A 25,999-nucleotide genomic window follows, 5' to 3' on the forward strand; every position below is an offset into this window, starting at 1 on the left:
GAGCGACGGTTACCAGGAATCAACAAAGATTAGTGAATCTTTGAATTAAATGGGTACAAGCAATAGTGAGTTGGTAGAAAGGAGACATATACCAGGTGTAGCACTATTAAAGGTAAGTCAGTCTTAGTTTTTGGCTTGAAGACAACATGGCCAACCTGAACAGGGCCCATGGGTGAAATGACTTGGATCACTCCCCTAGTATTCATTTTCATGCTCATACCCCCCATTCACCCCCTAGTTTTTCCAACATTCTCCCTAAAAGGTCACACAACAAAGGTTATTTCCTTAACTCATATCCCAAAACTTTGGTGCAATGTACATAAAGAACAGGATTCTTTAATAAATAAGGTCATCTTCTGGATCTGCTGCTGTTATTCCATTGTTCGATGGGATATTATATATGTGAATTACTCTTCTGTCCTGAGAGAACGGTGGGACTACATCAAAATAACATTGGTAGATGCCAGTCTCATTTAGGGATTGATTGCATTAGAACAAAGATTCCCTTTAACTAGTGATTCGGGCATCTACACCTTATACAGACCCGAGCAGAACTAGGGGGCAAAACTATGTTAACACTTATTGTGACATAATCTGGAGACACTCTGCAAATTCCACTCTAAACAAAGCAGAGATACATTGGTTAACTCTCACGCAACTGATGTAATCGATAATCAGAGTTCTGCAAATTAAACATGATTATGCAGACATTCCTACTGATAGACCTAGAAATCGGGGAACCCCGAGAGGAAGTCTAGCTTTGAAATCCAAATTGCAGAACACCTTTAATGAAGAAAAATTGACCATTCCACCTAGCACTAGTAACTGCTGCGAGAGAAATGGAAATAATAAACTAAATACTTTGACCCTTCGTCTACCGTGATCAAAAGTTCCAGAAACCAAATTAATATTCCTGTTAACCAGCCTGAGATTTCCTTAATTAGTTGGAACACACTAGAGCTAAGTTCTACAATTGTGGCTCATGGATGAAGTATCTTCATTGAGGATTTTGACGATTGCCTATTCCAGGAAAACTGGGCAGATCTCAGTACACAAGACGGGATATAAAAATTTTAGTCTCGAGGCCCACCCACCTTAAATAGGTAGGCTGTCAGGAGGTCTAGTAATCTGGGCAGTTTCTATTAATTGTAAAATGAGCCTCATTAATACATGTTCTAAGGGCATCCTGGGATTGATTATTAGTACAATATATGGAAAATCCATTGCTTTATTCAACATCTATAATAGAGGCATATCCCCACCTAAGGAGACTATTATATTAACGAAATTGACCACTATTTGAGAATCTGAGAATAGGAATTGTTATATATCATTGCAGGAGATTTAGATGCCGCTTATGAATCTTCTGTGGTGGTATCCAGGCTTATTGAGTTTCAGGCATGTCTTCAGCTGTCAGGTATAGCAGCTCAAGGGCAGCACTCCAGCTAACATCAATATCATTGTCATATGGTTTTCGTGCCTTCAACAGTTGATTAAAATCAGAGAGCCCTGTGCAGTGCACTTTCAAGAGGGGTTCCCATAAGAGTATATCGACCACATAATGCTAGACTTTCGAATCTGGCACAAATTGGTCGTACACCCAAGGACTTAGAGTGACCACAACCTCTTCTATTAACCCTAAAAAATGACTAAAACGTGCACCTTGGGAGGTGGAATGGGTCATTAGTCAGATTCAATTCCAACGATAAACAATTGAAGAAAGGTAAATTGGAATGAAATTCTCTCATAACAGGACACCTTTATCTTTATATCCTCATGATAATGTAAATGATCAAGTCATTATGGATTGCCATGGAAAATTGTTTTAACATCTGACGTAGTTTTTTTTAAAAAAAGAAGTGAGAAGCACAAAGTCCACATATTGGTAATAAAGATGGTATGTTAACAAGTGTAGAGCAGCAAAAAATAATTCATCTATGATATAAAGATGGATGAGAAAGCAAAGATTCTAGGGCAACCTATAAGTAGGTCAGAATGTTGTCCAAAAACATTGGGAGGCTAAGCATTTGAATGATCTGCAGGAAACTTGCACGCCAAATGATGAAAAGACTTCATTGCTTATGGGTAAAGGGGCTACTCTATGAAAAGTGAAATATACATCCAACTTTATGACTGGGTTTCCCATGACTCCAACTTACATAAAGATAGCACTATAGAATATTTAGTTCTTACTTGCCCTTCTTTATTTAAAGTTCCCTCTGAATGCCATATTGAATGGGTTTCTCATTTCTCCAACTTGCATAAAGATAGCCCTATTGAATATTTATCCCTTACTTGACCGCCTTCTTTATCTAAAGTTGACTCTTAAAGCCATAAAAGTACAAAAGATTGTCAACACTCCTGGCATAAATAAAATCCCCAGTGATTAATTTTACTCCTTTGCATAGGGTGTTCATATAAACTTTGGAGTGGGTTCAAATGTGGAGCTCCAATCCCTGATTCATGGTGAGGAGCAGAGATCATACCTATATATAAAAACTGGCTCTTCTACCAGTAACAGGAACTATCGACCAATACGTTTAATTGATTATCTGCAGAAGATATTCTGCAAGCAGATGTTGGACAAATTACACCTATGAATGGACAAAAACCAAATACTTTCCTATTAGCGAAGAGGTTTTTGTTTGAGGATTAGTACTATTGTTCAGGTCTTCTGTTCGAAGAACAATTGACCGGACTCCCAGATATCTTTGTCTTGCCTTTCTTGACTTCAAGGTCACTTTTGACCTTGTGCTGTTGAAAAAAACTTTGGGTCGTATTGGAAAGCAAGGGAATCCCACTTGGCTTGCTTACAGTATTAATGTGGCTACATCCAGCAACTTTTGCACAGGTTCGCTGGGGTACACATTGCAAACTAACCAACAAAAGGTCCTTCAGAAGAGGGGTTCGCTCGCGCACCCATATTATTCCTGCTGTGCATAAAACGATAGTCTTCAATTTCTGATAGATTGTATGAATGATTCTCCAAGTATCTCTGGCCAAAATGTACCTGTCCTTCTAATTGCAGACAATGCCATGCTGTTGTCTAAAACACCCATGAGTGAGAGTATTCTTGGAAAGATTCCGCGTATTCTCTTCTGGAATTAACCTAAGTCTTACTTTGTGGTATTCAACCCTCACAATTGATTCAAAGGAACTATGATTTTAAATTATACCATCCTGGAGAAAGTGCATAAATTCTACTATCTGGGCATCCGCTTGTGGGAGTCCAATAATTGGTATTCACATATTCTCCAAAGCCATCTTATAATTGAATCTAGAACAGCTTCCCTTCTTAGATCTAAAAAGAATATTACCACCATCTCATTTCCCTCTTACTATAAATGTATGGAGCTGAGGTAGTTATTGTGGCCCTTTACATGGGCTGAACATTGAGACAATTGTTAAGCTGAGAAACTATATACAAGAGAAAATAAGTTCATAATATCCTGGTGAACTTTCTCCACAGCTCCCTAACTATACCTATGCTGCTCGATTTTGCTCTTAATCCTATTTCTCTTTTTATGCACATGAAACCATTATTTTATTGGAAGGGTATCTGGGCAATAGGGAAATTATTTGCTTTCAGAGAGGCCCTACAAGATGCAACAAAATGCAATGAATAGACTTGGTGCCTCATGTTGTCTGGGCTTTATTAAGTAAGAGCTTGGTTTCAACTTCTGGGACTTGGGGCCTACTGGGATAACTCCACAACGATACCTAAAAACACTTTTCAAATTGTTAAAATCAGATAATGGCAGGTAATGTCTAGTATGTGGTCAAATGTGGGAGCCGATAGCCTAACAAATATATTTTAGAATCCAAACAGGATTTGAAATTTGAGGAGTTCTTGGACAACATCAACACTTCAAGCACAAGAACACTTTACGTTAAATTAAAACTGGGCACTTTACCTATGACAGTTGTCACTCTTAAATGGCCGAATCCTAGCATGAGCTCCCTAATCTGTCTAATTTAGTGAATAAGAGCAAGGAGCACATGTTACTTTTTGGCAGAGGATATTTAAAATCAAGGAGCAAGCGGGTTATACCACTATGCTTCACGTCCCCTCCTGGACAAACTCCATTGGTTGTCGGTTAGACAGCGTATAAAATTCAAAATCTGCTGTACAATACACAAATGTTTGCATGGCAATGGACCTAAATACCTGAAAGAAAAATTCGTCCCCTATAATCCCAGTCGCACCCTGCGCTCTAGTAGTCAGCAACTGCTCCAGGTCCCAAGGATTAAAAAAGCTAGACAGGGAGGTCGAGCACTCTCCTACAAAGGCCCCATTCTATGGAACTCACTACCCCCCACCTTGAAACAAATCACCAATTTTCAACCCTTCAGGAAGATACTAAAAAAGTATCTATTTCTGGCCTGTTAAGATATCTCCACACTGACTCCCGCACAGTTCATGAGGATGTCTAGGTTTCCTTGTTAAAGCGTAAGCGCGGAGATACCCCTTCGGGGGTCGAGTCCTGCGCTATACAAGAATATAAATAAATAAATCTGCAGGCTCCTGGGGATTAAATAGTGCAAGACTGCATAGAGGATATGCAAATTTGACACAAGCCAACAGCCAGTATTTGCGGGTCCGAACTTCTTGGAATCAGCATCGTACAACAGAGGTAACATTTTAGATTTACTGTTTAAAGTACCTTATGTAATATTGTGGTCATGCTGTCTTACAATTATTGTTTTAGAATTATGTGTCTTGAAAATTTTCTTAAATACTGTATTATATTATGGTTTTTTATTGCTGATGGATCTGTGATCCGATCAAACAAACAAATTAATAAATAAATAAAAGGTCTTGTTAAGTAGGTGTGGGATGTCCATAAATAAAAAAAAACATATAGGAAGGTCCACCATCTTTATAAGTGCCAACCGGCCAGTCATTGAGAGAGGTAACTTTATCCAGACATCAATCATGTGAGATAGGCATTCAATTGCTGGGCCGTAATGAATCTAATTATGGCATCAGAGTCTCGGTGCAACACTATCCCCAGGTATTTTACTGTTTCTTCCACTCATTGAATCAGGAATTCTAGTGTGGTCTTTGTCGTGGCTTGCGTGAGGAGGAACTGTTTGGTTTTACTCCAATTCATGGATATACCTGATCCTCCTTCATTTCTAATAACGTCAGATATTATAGGGGAAAGAGTATGGTTTGGTTTACATACAAACAGCAGAATGTTGTCTCCATACTTCAAGAGAAGCTATCTCCAAGAGGTAAAATACGGGCGTCTGCATATATGAAGTTTCATAAAGTGCTGGGCCAGTGGGTCCCTCTCGAGCACAAAAAAGTAGTGGCAAATGAGAAAAGCCTTGCCTGGTGCCCTTCTCCACTTCAAAAAGTCTAGATGTTAGATCATTAGTGTGTACAAATGCTACCAGCTTTGAATAAAGTAGCACAAGTGTCTTTAAAAACAACCCACCCCTGGCAAATCTATGAAACTTGGTCAGCAAGAATGGCCACTCTAATGAATCCAATACCTCCTCTGCCTCTTGGAAAGGGCTGCTGCTTCTAGCCTAGGATATACATGGTGTAAAACAGCTAAAACACTGAACCAGAGAGGCTATGCTTTCCCTTAGTAGTGCTACTCAGTTGGCTAGTTCGTTTGCCAAGATCTAGTTATCTAGGCTGAACAGCGAAAGTGAGTGGAATGATGCACATTTGGGGAGGTATTTTCTGAGTTTCTGGAGAACCAGAATTACAGCTTCTTTCATGTAGGGCTGTTCGCCTCAGTGTGAACCCAGAGAAGGTGTAGAGCTATTATATGTTTATATACCTTGCAGAATACAGAAGTGAGGTTGTCGAACCAGATGCATTCCCACCCGCCAGGTTACTGTAATCTCATTTAGAGCAACTGGTTCATTTAAGAACTGCCTATCTCACCTGAGTATTTTTCAATGACGTGTGGAGTGGAAGCAATTCTAAACTAGTATAGGTTTCTGTAGTACTTCACAAATGCCTCAAAAAGCTACTCACTAGTTGCGATTGTTTCGCCACAATCTTCTTCAAGCTGCAATATGAGACTCCAGTGTCTGTCTTTCCTAAACATCATTGCCAATGTTCTACCATGGCGCTCTCCCACTCTATATTGCCTGGCTCAGGTGTATATGCCCAAGGAAGCTAATGAAATCTCCGCAATAAACCATTCATTTCTCCCAGGTATGTGGCCTGCTCCGTCATTGAGACTCGGTCCTCCAATTTCCTCATCTTACTCCCCATGGTTTTTCATTGGGTGCATATTGCTTTTAAAATTCTTGAATTGGGGGCGTGGCCAAGATGGCGAGGGGAGCGGACGCATTCTCCGCGAGCTCCTCCGACCTCGGAGCCCTAGACCGTGAAAAAGCTGCCGATCTCCCCCCGTTTGGCGCTGGGGTGACGGCGGATGCGGAGAGACCGGAGTACGCACTTCTGCTGACCTCCGGAGCTGCACTGGGACTGCCTTTCGGACGTTTTCGAGAGTAGCGAAGCCGAGGGTCGGCCATCTTAGCGGCCTACCTGACGGCTGTCCGGAGCACCGCAGCGCTCTTTCCCTGATGAGGCAGCGGTGGAACTCCTTTATGGCCCAGAAGCGGTGTGTGGCGGAAGCTGGTGTGGCCACGAGTGGAGCCCAGGAGTGTGTTGGCGCCCCGAGTGGAGCGGGGATTGCATGCAGGAGTGGAAAGAGGCGGAGTCCCAGCACGCAGATCTAACTAAGAGAGATCGGGGACGCGGCCTAGCCCAAGGATTCTCCCGGCCGTTTCTGGAGTCCGGTTTTCGGGGCTGCGACGGTGACCGCTGAAGGATGGCGGACGAGCCCCAATGAGCATCGAGACTCAGGTTTGGACTGCGCGCTGAAGAGGACCGGGAGGTGGCCGACAGAGCTCTCGCTAAGCGAGTAGCGGAGAGTGGAAGCGCAGGCCTGAGACCGCAGTCTGAGTGCCGAACACGCGCGGCCCCCGTAACGACTGAGCTGCCAAGGAGGGCCGAGCAAGGGAGAGGCCCGGACAACCCGGGATCATATGCAGGGGCCGGTGGCCGTCGCGGGGGCCTGAACCACACCGACGGCCCGCTATATTTGTCCGGGGAGCAGAACTGGTGGTGCGCGGTCGCGGCTGTGACCCCGCACGAGACCCGGACGACGCAGGGGAGGCCGCTGGAGCGGATCGCTCTCAAGCATGGAGTGAGGAGAGGACGTCCGAGCGGGTCCGGGAGTAACACCAGGACTGCGGTCTGGCGACAGGACACCTCCGTCACATGGCCAACGAGCGGAGGCCCGAAAGCACGCGCAGGTCTCCGTGAAGGATCAGAAAAGACGATTGTGAGCCACGAATCGACGGAGTAGCGGCGGAGATGCAAAGCGGGGGACCCGGAGCCCGGTGAGTGGACAGGACACTATTGCACTCTCCTGCAAGGCGCCTCACTGGGTGTGGCTGGTTTGGTCTGCGGGGTGCGGACCCGTGCTGCCTGATCCCGGCACCCTATAGCTGAACCACTGGGATACACTTCCGACTCCCGGGCCGGGGAGAGGGGCGCGGTGAGCCGAGGAAGAGAGACGCTGCAGCTCTAAGCTCCCTACGGGACTGGGCCGGACTAGCTCGGAACTTCGCCTCTTTTCTTGGAGCTGCCCCAAGAGAGCAATTTAGGAGGTGTCATGGCTGGCAAAAGGTGAAATAAGACGGGGGATCGAACTCTGCAGGACATGCTAACGAGGGGCCCGGCGAGGCAAGATAGGGGTCAGCAATCATCGAGCCCCGCGAGCAGCTCCCAGGGAGCAGTGGGTGGCAAGCCCCCAGTGACCAGGTCCTTCCTAGAATCTCTTTTTAGCTCGCTCAGGGACGATTTTCAAGCACTGAAACAGGAGGTGGCTGGAGAAGTGCGGGAAGTGCGCAGAGAAGTCGATGGATTGGGCGAGAGAGTGGCCACTGTAGAAGCGGCGGGACATACCTGAGACGAGGAGATAACGCAACTGCAGCAGGAGGTGCTGCGCCTGCAAGACCAGCAGCTTGACCTCCAAGCTCACAATGAGGATCTTGAAAACCGTTCTCGCCGAAACAATATTAGGGTCCGTGGCGTCCCATCCGGAGAGGAGGGTGAGGACGCGACTGGTTATCTGCAGGACCTCTTCAGAGAGATTTTGGGTGAGCCGACGGACTTTGTCATTAGGATAGACAGAGCACACAGGGTGGGACCGCCGCGCCGGGCCTCGGCCCCCCCGCCGGATATCTTGGCCTTCCTGCCGGATTATCCTTTGAAGGAGCAGATTCTCCGTGAAGCTCGACGGCAGCAGTCCCTAAGCTTTAGGGGACACCGGATTGCCCTTTTTCAAGATCTTTCGGTGATCACGCTTCAGAAGCGCAAAACTTTCAAAATCGCCACAGACTTCCTGAGGGACCACGATACGCAATATTCCTGGGGCCACCCTTTCCGGTGGAATGGAACACTCCACCAGCTTCGCTCTTTGCAGGATATTTGTAGCATCCTGGGGATCACTGCGACAGACGATGCAGTGCCTACTCCACGTAGACGTCGCCCTACCAGGGAGTGTTGGCAATCGGTGACACGGAGGCGCCCCTCCGCGTCCTCAGCACGACCGGACTCGCCCACTATCAGAGCGGACATGGCTGAGGCAATCCAAGAGGTGGACAGGTCTACTGCATCCGGCGAGGTCGCTTTGACAGCTTGAGAGAACTCCGGGGGGAGATCGATGAAGCACCACTGACATAGCAGGTTTGGGGATCCGGGGGAGGGGGGGTGGAAGGTGAGTGGGTTGTGGCCGGACGTCCACTTGAATACTTTTCCACAGACTTGTCCATCCTGGACTGGACTGGGACAATGGGTCCTTGGGCCCGACTGGAAGAGGGGGGGGGGGGGAACAGTTGGGGTTGGGTTGGTTGTGGTTTGCAAGGGAGGGGAAGGTGGGAGGCGGTTGGGGAGTTTCTGGCGGGGTTTGGGGTTCGGGGTAGAGGAGTTGGGAGGAGGTTGAGGGTAAGAGAGGTGGGCTCCATCCAGAGCTCTTGGTGTGTACATGCTGCCCCGAAGGGGGCTCCCGGGCTCATCTGGCCACGGCTCTACCTCTTACAGCTACTGCTCATTTGCTCCTGCCGCTTTGGTTGGATTAATTATGGTGACCCTTAAGGTGGTGACCCTGAACGTTAAGGGGCTCAACAATCCGGTTAAAAGAAGAGCTGTCTTGTCTCTACTAGAGGGTACGCAGGGGGACATCTGCCTTCTGCAGGAGAGTCATTTGCTGGCGCGTGACTGCCATAGGATGCGCTCACGCAAGTTCCCCACACAGTTTTTCTCCTCGAACAATTCCAAAACAGCGGGGGTGGCAATCTTGGTGTCTGGGTCCTTTAGAGGGGAGGTTCTCCACAAACTCGCAGAGCAGAAAGGGAGGCTTTTGGCGTACAGGTTCAAACTGGGGTCATTGACGCTCACTATAGGGACAGTATACAGCCCGAATGACCATCAGGAGCGCTTCCTTCACTCTGCCCTGGTGGACATAACAGCGTCCCCAGACAGGCATAGCATTATAGGGGGGGCCCTGAACATGGTGCTCGATTCCTCTATGGACAGATCAACACAACGTTACCCACAGAAGGGGGAACTATCGCACACTGGAAAGGGTCAATTAGCGGATCTTGGTCTCCACGATCTATGGCGTCACCTCCACCCTACAGATAGGGACTATTCCTACTATTCTCATGCACACAAAACTTACGCTAGACTGGACCATATCTTAGTCACTGGCCCAGTCCGTGACTTGGCCACAGCATCTGAAATTGGGGTACTCTCTCTGTCAGATCACGCACCGGTCTCGGGCGTCTTCACGCTGCCGTCGACACCGGCTCCCCGCGGGGTGTGGCGGCTCAGAGATACGCTCTTGCATAAGAAAATGGTGGTGACACGCTTAACCACATGGCTGCTAGGCGTTTTCCCGTCCTGTGCTGCAAATTGTTGTTTTTCATTGTTTTATGACGAGCTGGCCATGTCATCAGCGCACGGCAGGTAAGCGCCATGACGAGCCCAGCTCGTCATTAGCTTCGAAGGGGTTAAAGGAATCGATCAGAGAATACCAGGCTCATAATGACAATGGGGAGACCTCGCTAGCAACTCAATGGGCAGCGCTTAAAGCGGTCCTGAGGGGTGAATTCATTGCTGTCTCCTTCGCAGAGAATAGGGAAACTGCGTCAGAAGCGTGATGAACTGACGCAAAAGGTCCGGGAACTTGAGCAGGTGCACCGCCGTATGGGGGCCCCTAAAATCTGGAAGCAGTTGAAGGCGGCGAGGAAAGTCCTATCAGCGTTGGACATGGATAGGGCCGAATATGCGGCGCTGAGCTTGCGGCATGCGTATTATTCAGGAGGGGACAGGTGTGGCCGGCTTTTAGCGCATAAATTGAGAGAGTCTCACCAGTGTCGTCGAGTGAAAGAGATTGAGGCGGGAGACGGAGCGGTGGTTTCTGACGATGCTCAGATAGAAGTGACCTTCCGGCGATTCTATGCAAAGCTATATACGGAAGATCTCCTAGGGGAGGGATATGCGGAGGATTACTTAGATACGATCACCCTCACATCTTTGGCGCCGATACAAACAGAGTACTTGGAGAGAGAAATCAGGGTTGATGAGGTGATTACAGCCATCTCCAGACTCAAGCATGGCAAGGCCCCGGGTCCCGACGGATACTCCACACTCTTTTATAAGACGTTCAGTGACGTGCTGGCACCCATTCTAACCAGACTCTTTAATTCCTTCTCCACCTCGGGAGCCCATCCATCCGATCTCCTACAGGCGACAGTGTCAGTTATCTCCAAACCTGGAAAGGACCGGACCAAATGCAGCTCATATCGGCCGATCTCTCTCCTCAATGTTGACCTAAAATTATATACAGGGATCCTGGCGGCAAGGTTGGCGCTCCACCTGCCCGGACTGGTAGAGTCGGACCAAGCGGGCTTTATACCGGGGAGACAGACGGTGGATAACACCAAGCGGATAGTCCACATTTTGGAGAAAGCCTCCAGAATCCCGGGGGAACGAATGCTGCTATCTGACGACGCTGAGAAAGCGTTTGACCGGGTGCACTGGCCCTATTTGGAAAGAGTGTTGGAGAGAATGGGTATTGGAGAAAAGTTCCGCACTATGGTATTTAACTGCTATAGGTTTCCAACTGCGGTGGTACGGGTGAACGGTTGTAACTCCCAAGGATTTAGCATCGAGAGAGGAACCAGACAGGGCTGCCCACTGTCGCCACTTCTCTTCGCCTTATATATGGAACCGTTCGCCCAGAGGATTCGACAGAACCCGGACGTGACGGGTGTGAAAATGGGTGGATATGTCCATACAGTCAGCCTTTACGCTGATGACGTGATATTCTCCCTGGACAATCCGAGGCGAGCTCTCCCCGCGTGTATTAGCGAACGGGAGGCTTTTTCGTCAGTGGCTGGCTTCCGCATGAACATGGGGAAGTCGGTGGCATTGGATCTTTCCCTAACGGCTGCCACTCGATCGGAGTTGCAGGGGCTCTTCCCTGTGCACTGGTCGTCGCACCAAGTACAGTACCTAGGTATACTGTTAGCTCCCACGTTGCCGGCAACGGTCACAGCTAATTATGAGGCTCTGAGTAAGAAGATCAGGGAGGAGCTGGGTAGATGGGGCAAGGGCATGATACCATGGCTTGGCAGAGTGGCGGCGGTCAAGATGACAATCCTCCCCCAAGTTTTGTATCTGTTTCGGGCACTGCCACTTCAGCCGCCTAAGGGATGGATCCAGCAGACTCAAGCGGACCTGGCCCGTTTCATCTGGCAGGGTCGCAAACCTCGAATTAAGAGAGTTCTCACGATGTTGGCTCCGGAGTCGGGGGGATTGGGTGTCCCGGATCTGCGCAAGTACTTTCAAGCGGCGCAATTGCGGTATCTGGTGGAGTGGAGTAGGTGGGAGTCAGACAAACCCTGGCTCTTCCAGGACCAGGCAGTCGCAGGTCGACCGCTGCAGGAGGTGCCTTTTCTGCATAGGGCTCACCGCCCTCCTAATCTTTATGCATTCTATGTCACGTGGGTCCCACTGAAAGTGTGGGACGCCACTTGCAGGGTCCATGAGCTCACTACGTTCCCCTCCCAGTTTACGCCAATAGTGGACAACCCGGACTTTACACCAGGGATGGAACCAGGGGCCTTCACGCACTGGCGCACAGCTGGTTGTAGGGCGCTCTCACAATTGTATGACACGAATGGGGTTCTCCCTTTTCGGAGCCTCAAGGAGGAATTCCGGTTGTCTGAATCGGACAGGATGCGTTACTGGCAGGTGAGGCATTGGGCGTTACAGCCACAGGTGCAGGAGTTAGCTGACAGGAGGTTGTTACCATACGAGAAGTGGTTGATCACACGCACGTCCGACACTAAACACATCTCTTATCTTTACAAACTGTTGCAGCCGCCACCCTTCCATTTTCCCTACCCAGGCAGAGAGCGGTGGAATCGAGAACTAGGCAGGACGCTGAGCCATAAGGAATGGGACCAGATCTCGTATCGGGCTAGGCATTCTGCATACCATATAGGGCTCACTGAAACGTTCACCAAAGTATCGACTTATTGGTACTATACTCCAGAAAGATTACACGAGATGAATCACAATGTTGAAAACACCTGTTGGCGAGAGTGTGGACAGATAGGCACCTTGACACATGTATTAAGGGGATGTGTTGTGAGAATTAAAATGAATACTCCTTCTTATTCCTGTGGCGATGTCTTCATACCTCTACTAAATCTAGCATATATATCATGTCAGCAGTGTTACCCCACAGAGGGATTGTGAGCGCCCCTGCCTTAGGATGGATCGATCTATCTATCTATCTATCTATCTACGGGTTTAATACCAGGTTAAAGTCTCCGTCCTACACAACCAGCCCAGTTTGAGTACGTCAAATTCTACTGAAAATTGTGAAAAACAATTATTCAGGCTTATCAATATTTGGGGTGTATTTGTTGATCAGTACTATCTTTTTCATTGAGAAGTCTTGTTAACATAACATATCTACCATCTGAGTCTTCAGTTATTTTATCAAACTAATGTCTAGGGAGTTTCTTATCAATATACATACTCCCCCAGAGTATGTACTGCAAGATGAGAAAAATAAATGTTGTCCCCAGCGTCTGTCAAAGCTAGTCAGCCTCAAAAGCCTGAATATGTTTCCTGAAGAATGGCTAAATCTACCCTATACATGTATAAGTATGCTGATATTTTCCTTGCTTTCTGAGGGTTGTTCTAGGATATTAGAGACAACATTCTGCTAGTGAGGGTTCCCTGTCCGAATTGCGTATGTATCATTGCTGCCAATCTCAGCTGCAATATTGTCTACTTGTTTCGCTTTGTGTAACAGTGTAGAACCTACATTAACTACAACTTGTCTATCACCTGCCAACTTCCACTACCCACACTGATCACTCCAATCATCAGTGCTAAAGTCTCCATTTTCAAAACATACCCAGCCCTCTAGGTGTGGTAGTGGAGATACACACCAAAGGGGTGTGATGTTCTTGCCATTGTCCGTGCTTTATAAAGTATATCGTCACATCCTTTGTGTAGTTGGCATCGTGTTGGGCTCTTAGCCTCTGGGGAAGCATTTGAATATTGTCATAATTCTTAATATTGATACCACCGTAGGGAGCTTGAGTATTTAGGTTGTGTACATACACTGCCTGCTTCTATCCAGCTACACACTTATGTTGCTCAATGATCTGTCTCTTCTCAATATGGTCTTGAATAATTAGCCACACTCCATCACTTGATCTTTGCTCAGGCCCCCAGTCTTCTTTTGAGGGTAGCAGTTGCCGCTTCCATGAAGGCGCACAGTTCTTGTTAAACTTGGCCAACACAGTAGCATCTATGATTATCTGGGCTATTCCAGCAACATTTGCTTTGTCTAGTAGGGTACAACATTGTGTATTCAATGTTTTAGATAACTTCCACAAAGTTGCATTTGGCCTCGAAGACTGGCAGTAAATTCAAGCTATATGGATATGGTCATACCCTGATATTACATCTGGCCTCTCTCTCTCACAATCTGTAGAATTGTGTCGTAGTCCCTAAATGTGAGAAGTTGTTCGGCTCCATCCAGTGAAATGTTCAGATAGCCTGTTGCTCTGTCATATGACCAAAAAGTTATGAAAGCACATCTATTTTGGTATTACTGCAATTGAGTCTGGCCTTAAGATCAAATAGAACTGTAGTAGTAACATCACTGTGGGACTGGCTGCTCGGAGTTTTACTTCATCTGCCATTGATCTGGTAATGGCTGTCACGCATCAAGGAGCTTTCTGCTGTCTTCCGACTACATGGGTGTGTTCCCAGACCCTGGTGAAAATAAGTATGTTATATATAGGGTTTTTTGATTTTAGAGTCATTGGTCACCTACCAACCGCCGGTCCTTATCCGGTCTGTAATTCTATAAAGGCTGAAATGCGTCGACCAACTAGTCAACAAAGAATGAATTTTGATAATTTCCTATGCTGGTGAATAATTTAGCACACAAAAGCTATTGGTAGATTACCTAGGCAACCCCATGTGGATTATTGACTCTTTGAAGGACAATTATAATCCCCATTTATTATTAGGTCGAGCATTCGAGACCTCTTGTAAAACTTTAGTATATAATTATATGTGTATGTACTTTGTGGGCTCTGGAGATCAGCCCTAGGATTTGTCTGCTTCCGCTTAGGGACCTTTTTTTCTGTTCAACTGCCTCCATTTAACTGTCTTGATAGAAAACGACCAGTAGAGGTCAGTAAAATACCAGATTTGCTTTCTGCTTGTTCAACTGCCTCTATTTAACTACCTTGATAGAAAACGACCAGTAGAGGTCAGTAAAATACCTGAATTGGTTTCTGCTGAGGGACTTTCTTTTTTTTCTTCTTTTTCTGGCAACTGTCTCTATTTAATTTTCTTGATAGAAAACGACCAGCAGAGGTCAGTGAAATACCAGAACCACTTTAGCCTTCTCTAGATTCCAGTCCATAGAAATTGTCTTCCACAAGCACCCGTAGACAATAATATTTTTTTCAAATCTTGCATTTTCGGTGATATGACCACCGAAGGGCCCTGCTTTTATATTAAAAACAGATCTTTGGACTATACCATTTCCCGCTGAAAGGCAATATTTCTCTCCATATGTTCCCATACCTGGTGTGTCTCGCAGTTTGGTGCTTACTTTCCCTCCATGTTAAAGAACAGTAGATGTTTCAGCACCCAGACTAATGTGCTGCATAGCTAAATACATAAAAAGTCCCAAAGGTGAGACCGATTGCATTGCAAATACTTGTTTTTTCAAAAGGTGTGGTCGGGATAGGCAGGGAATGACCACAGAACGTGTTTTTGTTCTTTGTGATTAGATGTGAACGTGTCCCTTTCTAATTTTTAACCATGACTGAGTAAATTGTAATGATTTTAATTAATTGTGCAAATAAATTCTTTACTTACTTACTCTGTCAATATTTACCAAGCTTGTTTTTAAATGTATATATTTTATTCACTACTAAAACACCTTTAAATGCATTTTAAAGAAAAATAAAATACTCCAAAGGTCGAGCACAAAGACATATGGTTCCGGTGAGTCATTGTAACTCAGTTTGTCACAATGTATTGTTGTGCTGCACAAACAAATATTTGTTGTTTGACATATTTACTTATGATACATTTTTGTTCCTGCTCTTCCCATTTTTTATGGACATTATGTTCGCCCTATAGTAGCAGTGACTAAAGGGCACCGCCCCTCCTGTGTTCCCTCACAGGATTCTACTACAGGTTAGCTCATTGCTCACTCGCCAAGGCAGGGGCTGATGGCCACCCCTGGCTTGTGCTATCTTCCTGGCCGCCGTCTCTCAATGCCAACGATTGCAACAAATCAGCAAACTAGTTGGGCACAAGCAGATCCCCCTGGAGCCAGCCCAAGCCCGTCCAATGTATCGGCCGGCCAATAACAACTAGGCCGCATAACACTTGGGTGCACAGACCCCGAAATCAAAGCTCCTCTAGGCCACAGTGCCATCAGGCCAAACTGCCTGTATATGCAGATAAAGAAATCAAGAACGCCCATCCCCAGGGACTACGTTCACCAACGCCTACCTACTCGCCCTACTGTCACTACTAAATCTCTGGCATAGTCTTCACACCATGTTTAAAAAAAAAAATTTGAGTGCAGACTCAGAGAGCTGCATTATGTGGCCATCTTGGCTGTGGCTTAATCACACCACCAACCGTTTCGATTTTCAGTGAAAGCTAGGGCAATAAGATGACCCCTCACTACTGCTTTTAGTGCTCCCGACAATATTTCCCATGAGATTTCTGATGTGTCATTATGGACCATTAAATCCTTGATGGTCGGAACTATCTCTACTCTGGGTACCTTGTTTTGCAGACAGTATTTTCAAAGTCACCATTTTGTCTCTAGGGACAATATCAATTTTTTTTTAAATAAAACTTAAACTGGGGTGTGACTGTAGATGGTAATACAAGTCCAATATCTATCCTATGCAAAGAATTTTACATTCTATTCGCATGTACCTCTCATTCAAGTGGAGCAATCATCACATATTATTATGCTCAGGTCTGGTTAGATTTCCAATGTGTCTGTTGACAAAACACTGGTAATTCCAATACTCCTTCCAAGTCCCTGTCCATGACTTGGATAAAGTCCCCTCCTGATTTGACTACTCCCTCTGTGAATCCAAGGTGTTTTTTAATTACCCTTAGTAAAAATGTATCCTAGCCCTATGGTGAACATACACCAAGGCCAGCCGCGGTTTGTGCAGGTAACAACAGTGGGGACGGGTAAGGGGGGATTTCGAGGGATGATGCGCAGGGAAAATGAATTATTTATTTAATTTTCCCTCTGCATCGTCCCTCGAAATCCCCCCTTACACGGCCCCACCGACAAACCTGCATGGACCGCGGCTGACCAAGGCTATCATAAATACTTGCCCAGTGTACACTTTGCAAGGCATCCCTCCTGTGTTTATCAAGTACAGATTGCAAAATGATCGCTCCCATTGGGTTACTGCATTGCGATCACACATTTATTTACATCTGCTGCAAAATATAGCAGTTATTATGGCGATGGGATTTAAACCTCTCCTTCTCCTCTCCCCCTTGTTCTATAATTGGCTCTCAACATCAAACAATAACAAACAAGGAAAAAAGGAGAACAGTCACTAGCTCCATGACCGGACCCTGTTCTCCACCCGATCTATCTTTGGCTTTCTCCCTACTCAGTTCATTGCTCCTTCAGTACTTCACTAATCTTCAGTCTTGAAAAGGGCAGGGCGAGACTGGTCATGTGTTCTTTCTGCTTTAGCTTTTCCATTGAGCTATTATAAACAGCCTAATTTTAATCTTGTGATAAGGCGATGAATGATGGATGGAATGTTTGGTTGTGCAAGTTATGAGCAGAATATGCCCGCCCCATAGCATTTGAGAAGGAACTCAAGTAGAAGGCTAACTGTTGTGACCAGATTTCCACTGCTGCAGTGATTACCCAGCATTATGGATACCACAGTGTCGGTTTACATGTTTTCAGCATTGATCACAAGTGAATACTGGAGGAGTGTGGAATTGATACATCATGGGACACTAAGGGCCACTCTATTTATTGCAGGAGTCAAGTGACTATTTAAAATTGCTGCGGATTTTGCAGTACACTCCGTCTGAGAACACAGTTCAAGGCACGACACAAAAGATAACAGAGAGTTTGTAGCACGCCATGGTGAGGCTGTGCATGACACATGTTTTGCTCATCAAGTTTAAGTCACACATTACACACATGCATGGCAAAACACCCTTCCTGAAGTTACTACACCAGTTGCACAACTCCAGGTGCAAACCCTGCAGTAAGAAGATTAGTACTTTGATGATTTTTGTAAACCCCTTTAGGTAGGTTTATACATTGTTGTGCCAGAGGTAATTCTGTGCATAATTATAATATTCTAGCTAAAGGTTTGAGGGTTACCTTGTGGGGTACACAGTAGACCAGAGTTGATGATGGTGTCACACCAATGATAAAGGTTACAGACCTAATTGGTTAATTAGGAAACTTTGTGTCAGATGCTACAGGTGATGTGTTTAGTAAAAAAAGGTTTTGACAAAGACAGTAGGCCTGAACAATTAAACCATTTGTTAAAGACAATAGGCCTTTAATGGTGGATTTTCATTACACCGGCCTGAAGGGCGTACACAGATATTGCCATCGTTGGCAAGGGTTTTTCTGTTGGTTACCTCATCTAACATATACTTGGAGATAAAGATTTAAGAAGTGATAATCCATGTTGGACCCTTTCAGAGGGTTGTATATTGCTTATCCAACTGTAATTTTGTATGTACTCGCAACTGAATGACTGTATGCTCAGTGGTTGGCAGTTTATATGCAATACAGGAGGCCCTGGTTGGTAATTGAGACAACCCAATGATGAAGGCTATAGACCTCATTGGTTCATTTCAGATGCCATGGGTCTGATCTGTTTATTATGAGAAACAATAATGACAAAGATAGTAGGCCTGACTTGCTATCTTATTGTGGCATTTATTTGTTGAAGCCAATAGGCCATTAACAATGGACTGTTATCACACTGTTGTAAAGTTTAGATTGGTATTTTATTACTAAATGAATCTATGAGATTCCAAGTAAGCAAGGACTTTAGTGTTGGTCAGCCCTCAGACTAACCCTTGGGATAGAAGATTTGCACCATGGTAATCCTGGTTACACCTTCATAAGGTTTGTATATTGTTTGCCAACTGTAATTTTATACGTATTTGTAATCTTACTGGCTGTTTACCTCATGGCTGTCTTGTGAGAAAGCTCACATGTGATATAGTAGGCAGGAGTGGTTATGGTGATGAGACAATGATGAATACTACAAGCCTGATTTGTTGATTAGGAAAAGTTATGTTAGAAGACAGAGGTCTGATCGGTTTATTATGAAAGATTAAACCGTATAAATAGGCCTGATATATTTATTGCAAGAATCATATCTTAAAGGCAATGTGCCTTTAAGGGTGGGTTGTTACACAGTGTTAAATCTCTTCGACAGGTAGGTTGTTACATGGAATCTCAGAGATCACTGTAGACGATCTGATGTTGCTTCTTTTTAACAACCCTGGGGTTGAAGATTTGCACTATAACAATCCTTGCCAGGCCCCCTCAGGAGAGCCTGGCAGAAATATCCTGCTAGGACTTGCAATAAAAAGTTTTTAAAAACTCTACCTACAAACATATACATAAACAGAGGGTATTTCGATCAGTCGTCTTTTGTTGGAATGTCAAACTGCATGGGGCAATGTGTTAGCCCACTTCTGTGCTTTGTGCTACTGCCCTATGAGTGAGGTCATTTTGTATAATCGCATGTGCACATTTGCCTAAAATGAGTGTGCCTCAGTGCATGGGCTGGTTATTTTTCTATTTTTCCTTATTCTATTCGTTTCCCCCCCCCTACCCTCCCCCAAGAGTAGCCTGCAGTGCCAGATGGTCCTACTGTACCCCTCTCTTCTCTTTGCTTTTAATCTTAGTTTATCTTGCATACTCTTGTTGAGTTTGTCTTTCTATTTTATTGGGGATGAGTAAGTTGGCGTATGGAAGAATCAATGACTGCAGACGACTTTCGATTGGCGCTGTCAAGGTTGGTTTTTATTTGAGTTATCCTTGAACTAAAGGGTACTGTAATCAAAGCCTGTGAAAATAATTTTTCCTGTGATATGCAGGCAAAGTAAAAAGGGTCACTATACCTGTTATATTCAATGCTTACTTTTTTGTCAATTTTAGTGCATGTACATGGCCGCGATGTATAGGCAGCACATGGTGTTTTCTTTTCTTAATTTTGTGTGGCATATGATTGCAGTAGAAAATACAAAACAAATTTACTATCACACATGCTTGGAAGGGCCAGACCCACTGGTGCTGCAAATACTTCCTAATAAAATGACTAGTGAGTTTCCATTTGTCAGAGGGTACTGATGTTTGTTTTTTTAAACAGATTTTTATTGGGATAGAAAAACTCAACATTGCAGCACTTTCAATCGTAAAATATATATCAACGCACCTACATAGCGTTCTGTCCAATCAAATGGGACAGTAACTGTAGAGAACAACAAGAGCTAACAATGTAAAATATGTATGAAATCCCCACAGCAAGTCAAGATAAGCACATGCTAAAGAAGTCTCAAGTGGTCATTGAATTGGCATTCATCATTTGAGATTGAATAGACATAGAACAAAAACTGAGCAAACAAACACCCAGTCCCGCCTCACCCCCTTTCTTCCTGGGGCATGTCACCTCCCCTTCCCTCAGAGAAAAATTAAGGAATCAGGTAATGGCGACAGAAAGGGGCATGTCTCAAAAGCACTGCATGGTAGGAGCGGTGCCCAATATTGGAATAATTCATTGAAAACAATGGGGTGAACCCAAGAAATCAATAGGACCTGGGTAACTGTATATATATAAAAAATGTGGTCCTAGACACAATTTATAAACACGGCTAGTGATGTGAGTATTACTTCTTCACAGTCAACAAAGAGTCAGACTTAATCTGAACCTACAAACACATGGAGATGTATTATTAGCTTAATTCAGCTAAAAATGCAACAAGAATGCAGTAAATGCAAGGAACCCAACACAACAATATCACAACAAATTCTACTGCAATTTATTTACAATTTCATAAAATTTCAGCAAAAAGAGAAAGGAAAAGAAAAGGTTGGTGCTCAAGTGAAGGAAGGTGTAAGTATAGGTTTTAGAGTGATTCAGTGCAACAAAGAAGTTATTTTTACATTGCACATGTAAAGCCTACCCATTCACAGTCTATATACAATATTATACAGGGGGACAGGGGGAGGGGGGGGCAGGTGTAGGCTTTTAAGAAACAATGGGGGGATCGTCGACGTTTCGACCCTGGCGCAATAAGGGAAAGTCACGACCTCTGCTGCGGGTCTTCTTCAGGACGGTTGTGGGGACAGGGGACGGGGAAGCACCTGTAATGGTAAGTATAAATATATTTTACAATTTTTTATGTAGGGTCCAAGTCTAAAAGAAGTTAAAAAAGAAGTGTTGGGTACATTACCAAAAGAAATTGAAACGGTGTCGCAATTCCAGATCAGTTGGTCGATACACCTATAAGAGGTATAGACAAACCGGGAGACTGTTAGCCCATCTCCAAAGGCACAGTCATCCCAAGGTGTCAAAAAAGTGGTGGTCAACAAGGGTTAAGACTCACCTCTGACTGAGGAATTCTGCTCAGTCTAAGGGTTCAGTCGAGAAACAGTTGGTACACAATGGGCACTCGAATTCAATCGTGCTGCATAAGGGAAAGAGGAACCAGTCAGTCCCATAGTACAATTTAACGCCCAGCAGATAAGTTTCATACGTGAAAGAACACTCACCCTAGTCCGGTAGCGCGATGGACATTGTACCGGTGGTCGAGGGCAAGAGGGAACTATGTTAAGTTCAAGTGAACCTGTGTTGGAAAAAACCACCTGGTGTAAATCCCATGTTATAAATTACCACCAGTACACAGGCACAATGCTAATCAATAGCGTTCGAAAAATGCCCATACAGTCGTTTTTAAGAAGGGGCATCTGCATTAAGTATAATACAAGAGGACCTGTATTACAACAATTATCCAGGTCAGAGTCCAATGTTAAAAAATGCCGCCAATACAAGATGACCTGTATTACAAGGAATATCCAGGTCAGAGTCCAATATTAAAATTTGCCGCCAATAGTTAGACATGGTGTAGGGCAAACGCGCTCAACGGTGCAATTACAGTAGATTAAGCGAAAAATAATTTGCATTGGGTAACGCGATTGACAATTACCTTAATTTTAAAACGTTATCCCCAATGGTTCAAAACCAGGAACCCCGTGATAGGGCGCCACCAATCCCAACTAAGAAGGCGCGTAGAAATAAACGAGGGACTCCAGCTTAATGGAAGTCAGAAAGGGACTAATTATTGAGATTATAGTCTCAATTGGACTTTTGGGGTTGAATTCTCAATCAACATGGCGATCTTTTTAACACCTAGCTTGTTATCAACCCTTTTGTATCCATGTCCATGTCCCACTCGGATTCAGACCCTTGTTTATACTTACTCGCGTTTAGTCCCTTTCTGACTTCCATTAAGCCGGAGTCCCTCGTTTATTTCTATGCGCCTTCTTAGTTGGGATTGGTGGCGTCCTATCACGTGGTTCCTGCCGGTTGCGTGAGTCGGGAGCTGCCGGATTACACTCCGAGCGATTTCACTTGATGAACTGTGGTCTGCCCCCCCTTTTTTGAACCATTGGGGATAACGTTTTAAAATTAAGGTAATGGTCAATCGCGTTACCCAATGCGAATTATTTTTCGCTTAATCTACTGTAATTGCACCGTTGAGCGCGTTTGCCCTACACCATGTCTAACTATTGGCGGCAAATTTTAATATTGGACTCTGACCTGGATATTCCTTGTAATACAGGTCATCTTGTATTGGCGGCATTTTTTAACATTGGACTCTGACCTGGATAATTGTTGTAATACAGGTCCTCTTGTGTTATACTTAATGCAGATGCCCCTTCTTAAAAACGACTGTATGGGCATTTTTCGAACGCTATTGATTAGCATTGTGCCTGTGTACTGGTGGTAATTTATAACATGGGATTTACACCAGGTGGTTTTTCCAACACAGGTTCACTTGAACTTAACATAGTTCCCTCTTGCCCTCGACCACCGGTAGAATGTCCATTGCGCTACCGGACTAGGGTGAGTGTTCTTTCACGTATGAAACTTATCTGCTGGGCGTTAAATCGTACTATGGGACTGACTGGTTCCTCTTTCCCTTATGCAGCACGATTGAATTCGAGTGCCCATTGTGTACCAACTGTTTCTCGACTGAACCCTTAGACTGAGCAGAATTCCTCAGTCAGAGGTGAGTCTTAACCCTTGTTGACCACCACTTTTTTGACACCTTGGGATGACTGTGCCTTTGGAGATGGGCTAACAGTCTCCTGGTTTGTCTTTACCTCTTATAGGTGTATCGCCCAACTGATCTGGAATTGCGACACCGTTTCAATTTCTTTTGGTAATGTACCCAACACTTCTTTTTTAACTTCTTTTAGACTGGAACCCTACAGAAAAAATTGTAAAATATATTTATACTTACCATTACAGGTGCTTCCCCGTCCCCTGTCCCCACAACCGTCCTGAAGAAGACCCGCAGCAGAGGTCGTGACTTTCCCTTATTGCGCCAGGGTCGAAACGTCGACGATCCCCCCATTGTTTCTTAAAAGCCTACACCTGCCCCCCCCCACCCCCCCCCCTGTCCCCCTGTATAATATTGTATATAGACTGTGAATGGGTAGGCTTTACATGTGCAATGTAAAAATAACTTCTTTGTTGCACTGAATCACTCTAAAACCTATACTTACACCTTCCTTCACTTGAGCACCAACCTTTTCTTTTCCTTTCTCTTTTTGCTGAAATTTTATGAAATTGTAAATAAATTGCAGTAGAATTTGTTGTGATATTGTTGTGTTGGGTTCCTTGCATTTACTGCATACATCTCCATGTGTTTGTAGGTTCAGATTAAGTCTGACTCTTTGTTGACTGTGAAGAAGTAATACTCACATCACTAGCCGTGTTAATAAATTGTGTCCAATATTGGAATAAGTTAATGATTCAGGGGAGCTGCAGGCACAGAAGTAAACTCAAATATCAGGCCATGGAGAGCCTAACAGGAAGAGCGCAGTCCAGGTGACATTCAGTCAGAGGTCTCATCTGCACTTGGTCTCATCTTCCTGGAAATCTGCCAGAATTACATCCCATGCCCTTGCCTGTTCTAAAGGGTGTCTGCCCTGGTGTGCTTCACAAAGCAGAAGATACCGAACCAGGTTGCCCATAGTATTACGTCTGCCTGCCAACTTTCAATCTGTAAACGCTCAGTGTTTTTCCATAGCATAGTGATTTTACGCTTAACCAGCACCAAGGTCAGGTCAATGAAGTAGCTAGTGACTCTGTATTAAGCTGGACGAGGGTAGATAGATAACCAGGAGACAAATCTGCAGCGAAGGAATTGGGTAATGAAGACGCAATAAATGTTGTGCCATGGCCGAGTTGCTGGTTGAAGAATCAGGAGAACAGAGTTCTATTCTAGTTCCCAACGTGTATGATCCAAGGTAAATTAATTTATCCAACTAAGCTTCAGTTCATCTGTCAAAATTTCCAAAACATCTACTAACCATTATATTATAATAAAAACTCCACAGTGGTTACAGTTAGCAGACCTTACTTCCAATATCTCACTTACCAGTGCCAAGGAGTTTGGTGTGGATCGTCTCATGAAAAATGATGACGCCTGGACCAAGAGTGGAGAGGGGAACATCCAATCCACAGCGTGCTGTGGTGGCTTTCAACTCCTTTGTAAAATATTTCAGATACGCTTCAGAAGCATCCCCAAGAAACTTGAAGAGGTCGTTGTGAAGTCTGTCTGCATGTGTCCGATAAACAACAAGGTCTGAAATGGCTAGAACCTTCAGCAGTAGGCGTGTCCTCTGGCTCAGGTTTACAGTGGCCCCTAGTAGCCCCTCGGTGTCAATCACCACAACCTTATGGATAGGATCGAAAGCTGCCCAGACACCCACCGTGCAGGACTCCTGGGCAGGGGAAGTCTTGAAGACCTCTCGACCATAGAAGAAGGTGTGATTGAGGGTGTGAGACTTGCCATCGCCTGTGTTACCAAAGATGGAGATAACTTTCAGATGCTCTTCTGGGTTGCAGTCCAATTTCTGAATAAATTCCTCTTCATCTGCCACCTTAAAAATAGAAGATACATTAATGAACTCCACTGCACACAATACTGTTCAGGAAAAAGACAATACCAAATGATTTTAAAGGTAGAATTAAGAGTAACTCCGTAGTGACCAAAGACCCTACATTTTAGGATTTTTTTCAGAGAGGTTTTAAACGGATAAGAGCCAAGGGAACCTGAATTAATGGAGGTGAGTGAAAGTGTGCGACTAATACTTGAACGGATGCTTAGCAGTATTCCCACTCATAGTACCCCAATTCTCAGAGAAAAAAAAGAAGCGAGAGAGGGAGAAGGGAGACAGTTACGAAATGGTGGACATGTCACCACACTTCTCAGGTCCTTGCACTGACGCATATTAGATTTTTAATTTGCCGCCATTCACTCATGATGTTCAATGAAAACTCATTTTTACCTGAAAATTGAAACAAAGAATCTATATCTCCGCCCGAACGTTAGGTGACTCTGCTGGTGGTACCCTCGTAAATGAACTATTTATTGGTGTATTCTGTTCCAGGAGAAACAAACGTTTTCAAACCAAACACTTCCAGCTTGGAATGATACAACTAGCGATATGTGATTAACTACAAAGGGCTGGGCTTCTGAGGGAAAGGCATAAAGTTTACTTCCTGGTTCAGTTAGTTAATCGTCCACTCTATAACTTTCCAGCAAGGTGACAGAGGTTGGCTTTACAAAAGAAGGTAGCATAGAAAAGTTTTGAAAGAAAATAAGGAAGCTAGTCGAGTGAACAACAAGATAAATGAAGGAGGCAAAGAGTCAATGTAATGAAGTACATTTTTAGGTCTGGAGTTAGTAGGCCATTTGATTTTACTAAAATTGTATATCATATACATACTTAAAGGGCTTTCAGTTAGGCCACTTCATCCACTGGTCTGTACTGTCATTCACATATTTCTTCTGTCCAATACTGAATGCATGGAGCATAAGTTCAGTCCACTTCAGCATGCTTTTGGGGGGGAAAGGGGGAGGGGCAAGACAGGCCAAAGCCAATGCTTATTGGTGAAGGCCAGCTGCTCTTCAAAAATAAAGTTCCACAGCAACCATAACAAGCAAGCATTGACAAAGCCAACAGGACATTAGCCATGCTGCACAGCATCCCCAATGTTGTGAAGCATGGCTAAAAAATAAAAAAATTAAAGCTTTTGGGGCTGCTGTTAATTTTTTCCC

At 44.7% G+C, this 25,999-nt stretch overlaps 1 protein-coding gene across 1 annotated transcript in view; it reads right to left on the reverse strand.

Moving 5' to 3' along the window:
• ZFYVE1 (zinc finger FYVE-type containing 1) overlaps nt 1-25,999 on the reverse strand; it is a 210,771-nt gene that overhangs the window by 142,606 nt on the left and 42,166 nt on the right. The window contains exon 3 of the mRNA XM_086937085.1: nt 24,314-24,818. Within this exon, the coding sequence (XP_086793211.1) occupies nt 24,314-24,818 (505 nt within the window). The remainder of the gene's footprint in view (nt 1-24,313; nt 24,819-25,999) is intronic.

The sequence above is a fragment of the Lissotriton vulgaris genome, chromosome 9 (genome assembly GCF_964263255.1).
Source record: "Lissotriton vulgaris chromosome 9, aLisVul1.2, whole genome shotgun sequence".
Lineage (NCBI taxonomy): Eukaryota > Metazoa > Chordata > Amphibia > Caudata > Salamandridae > Lissotriton > Lissotriton vulgaris.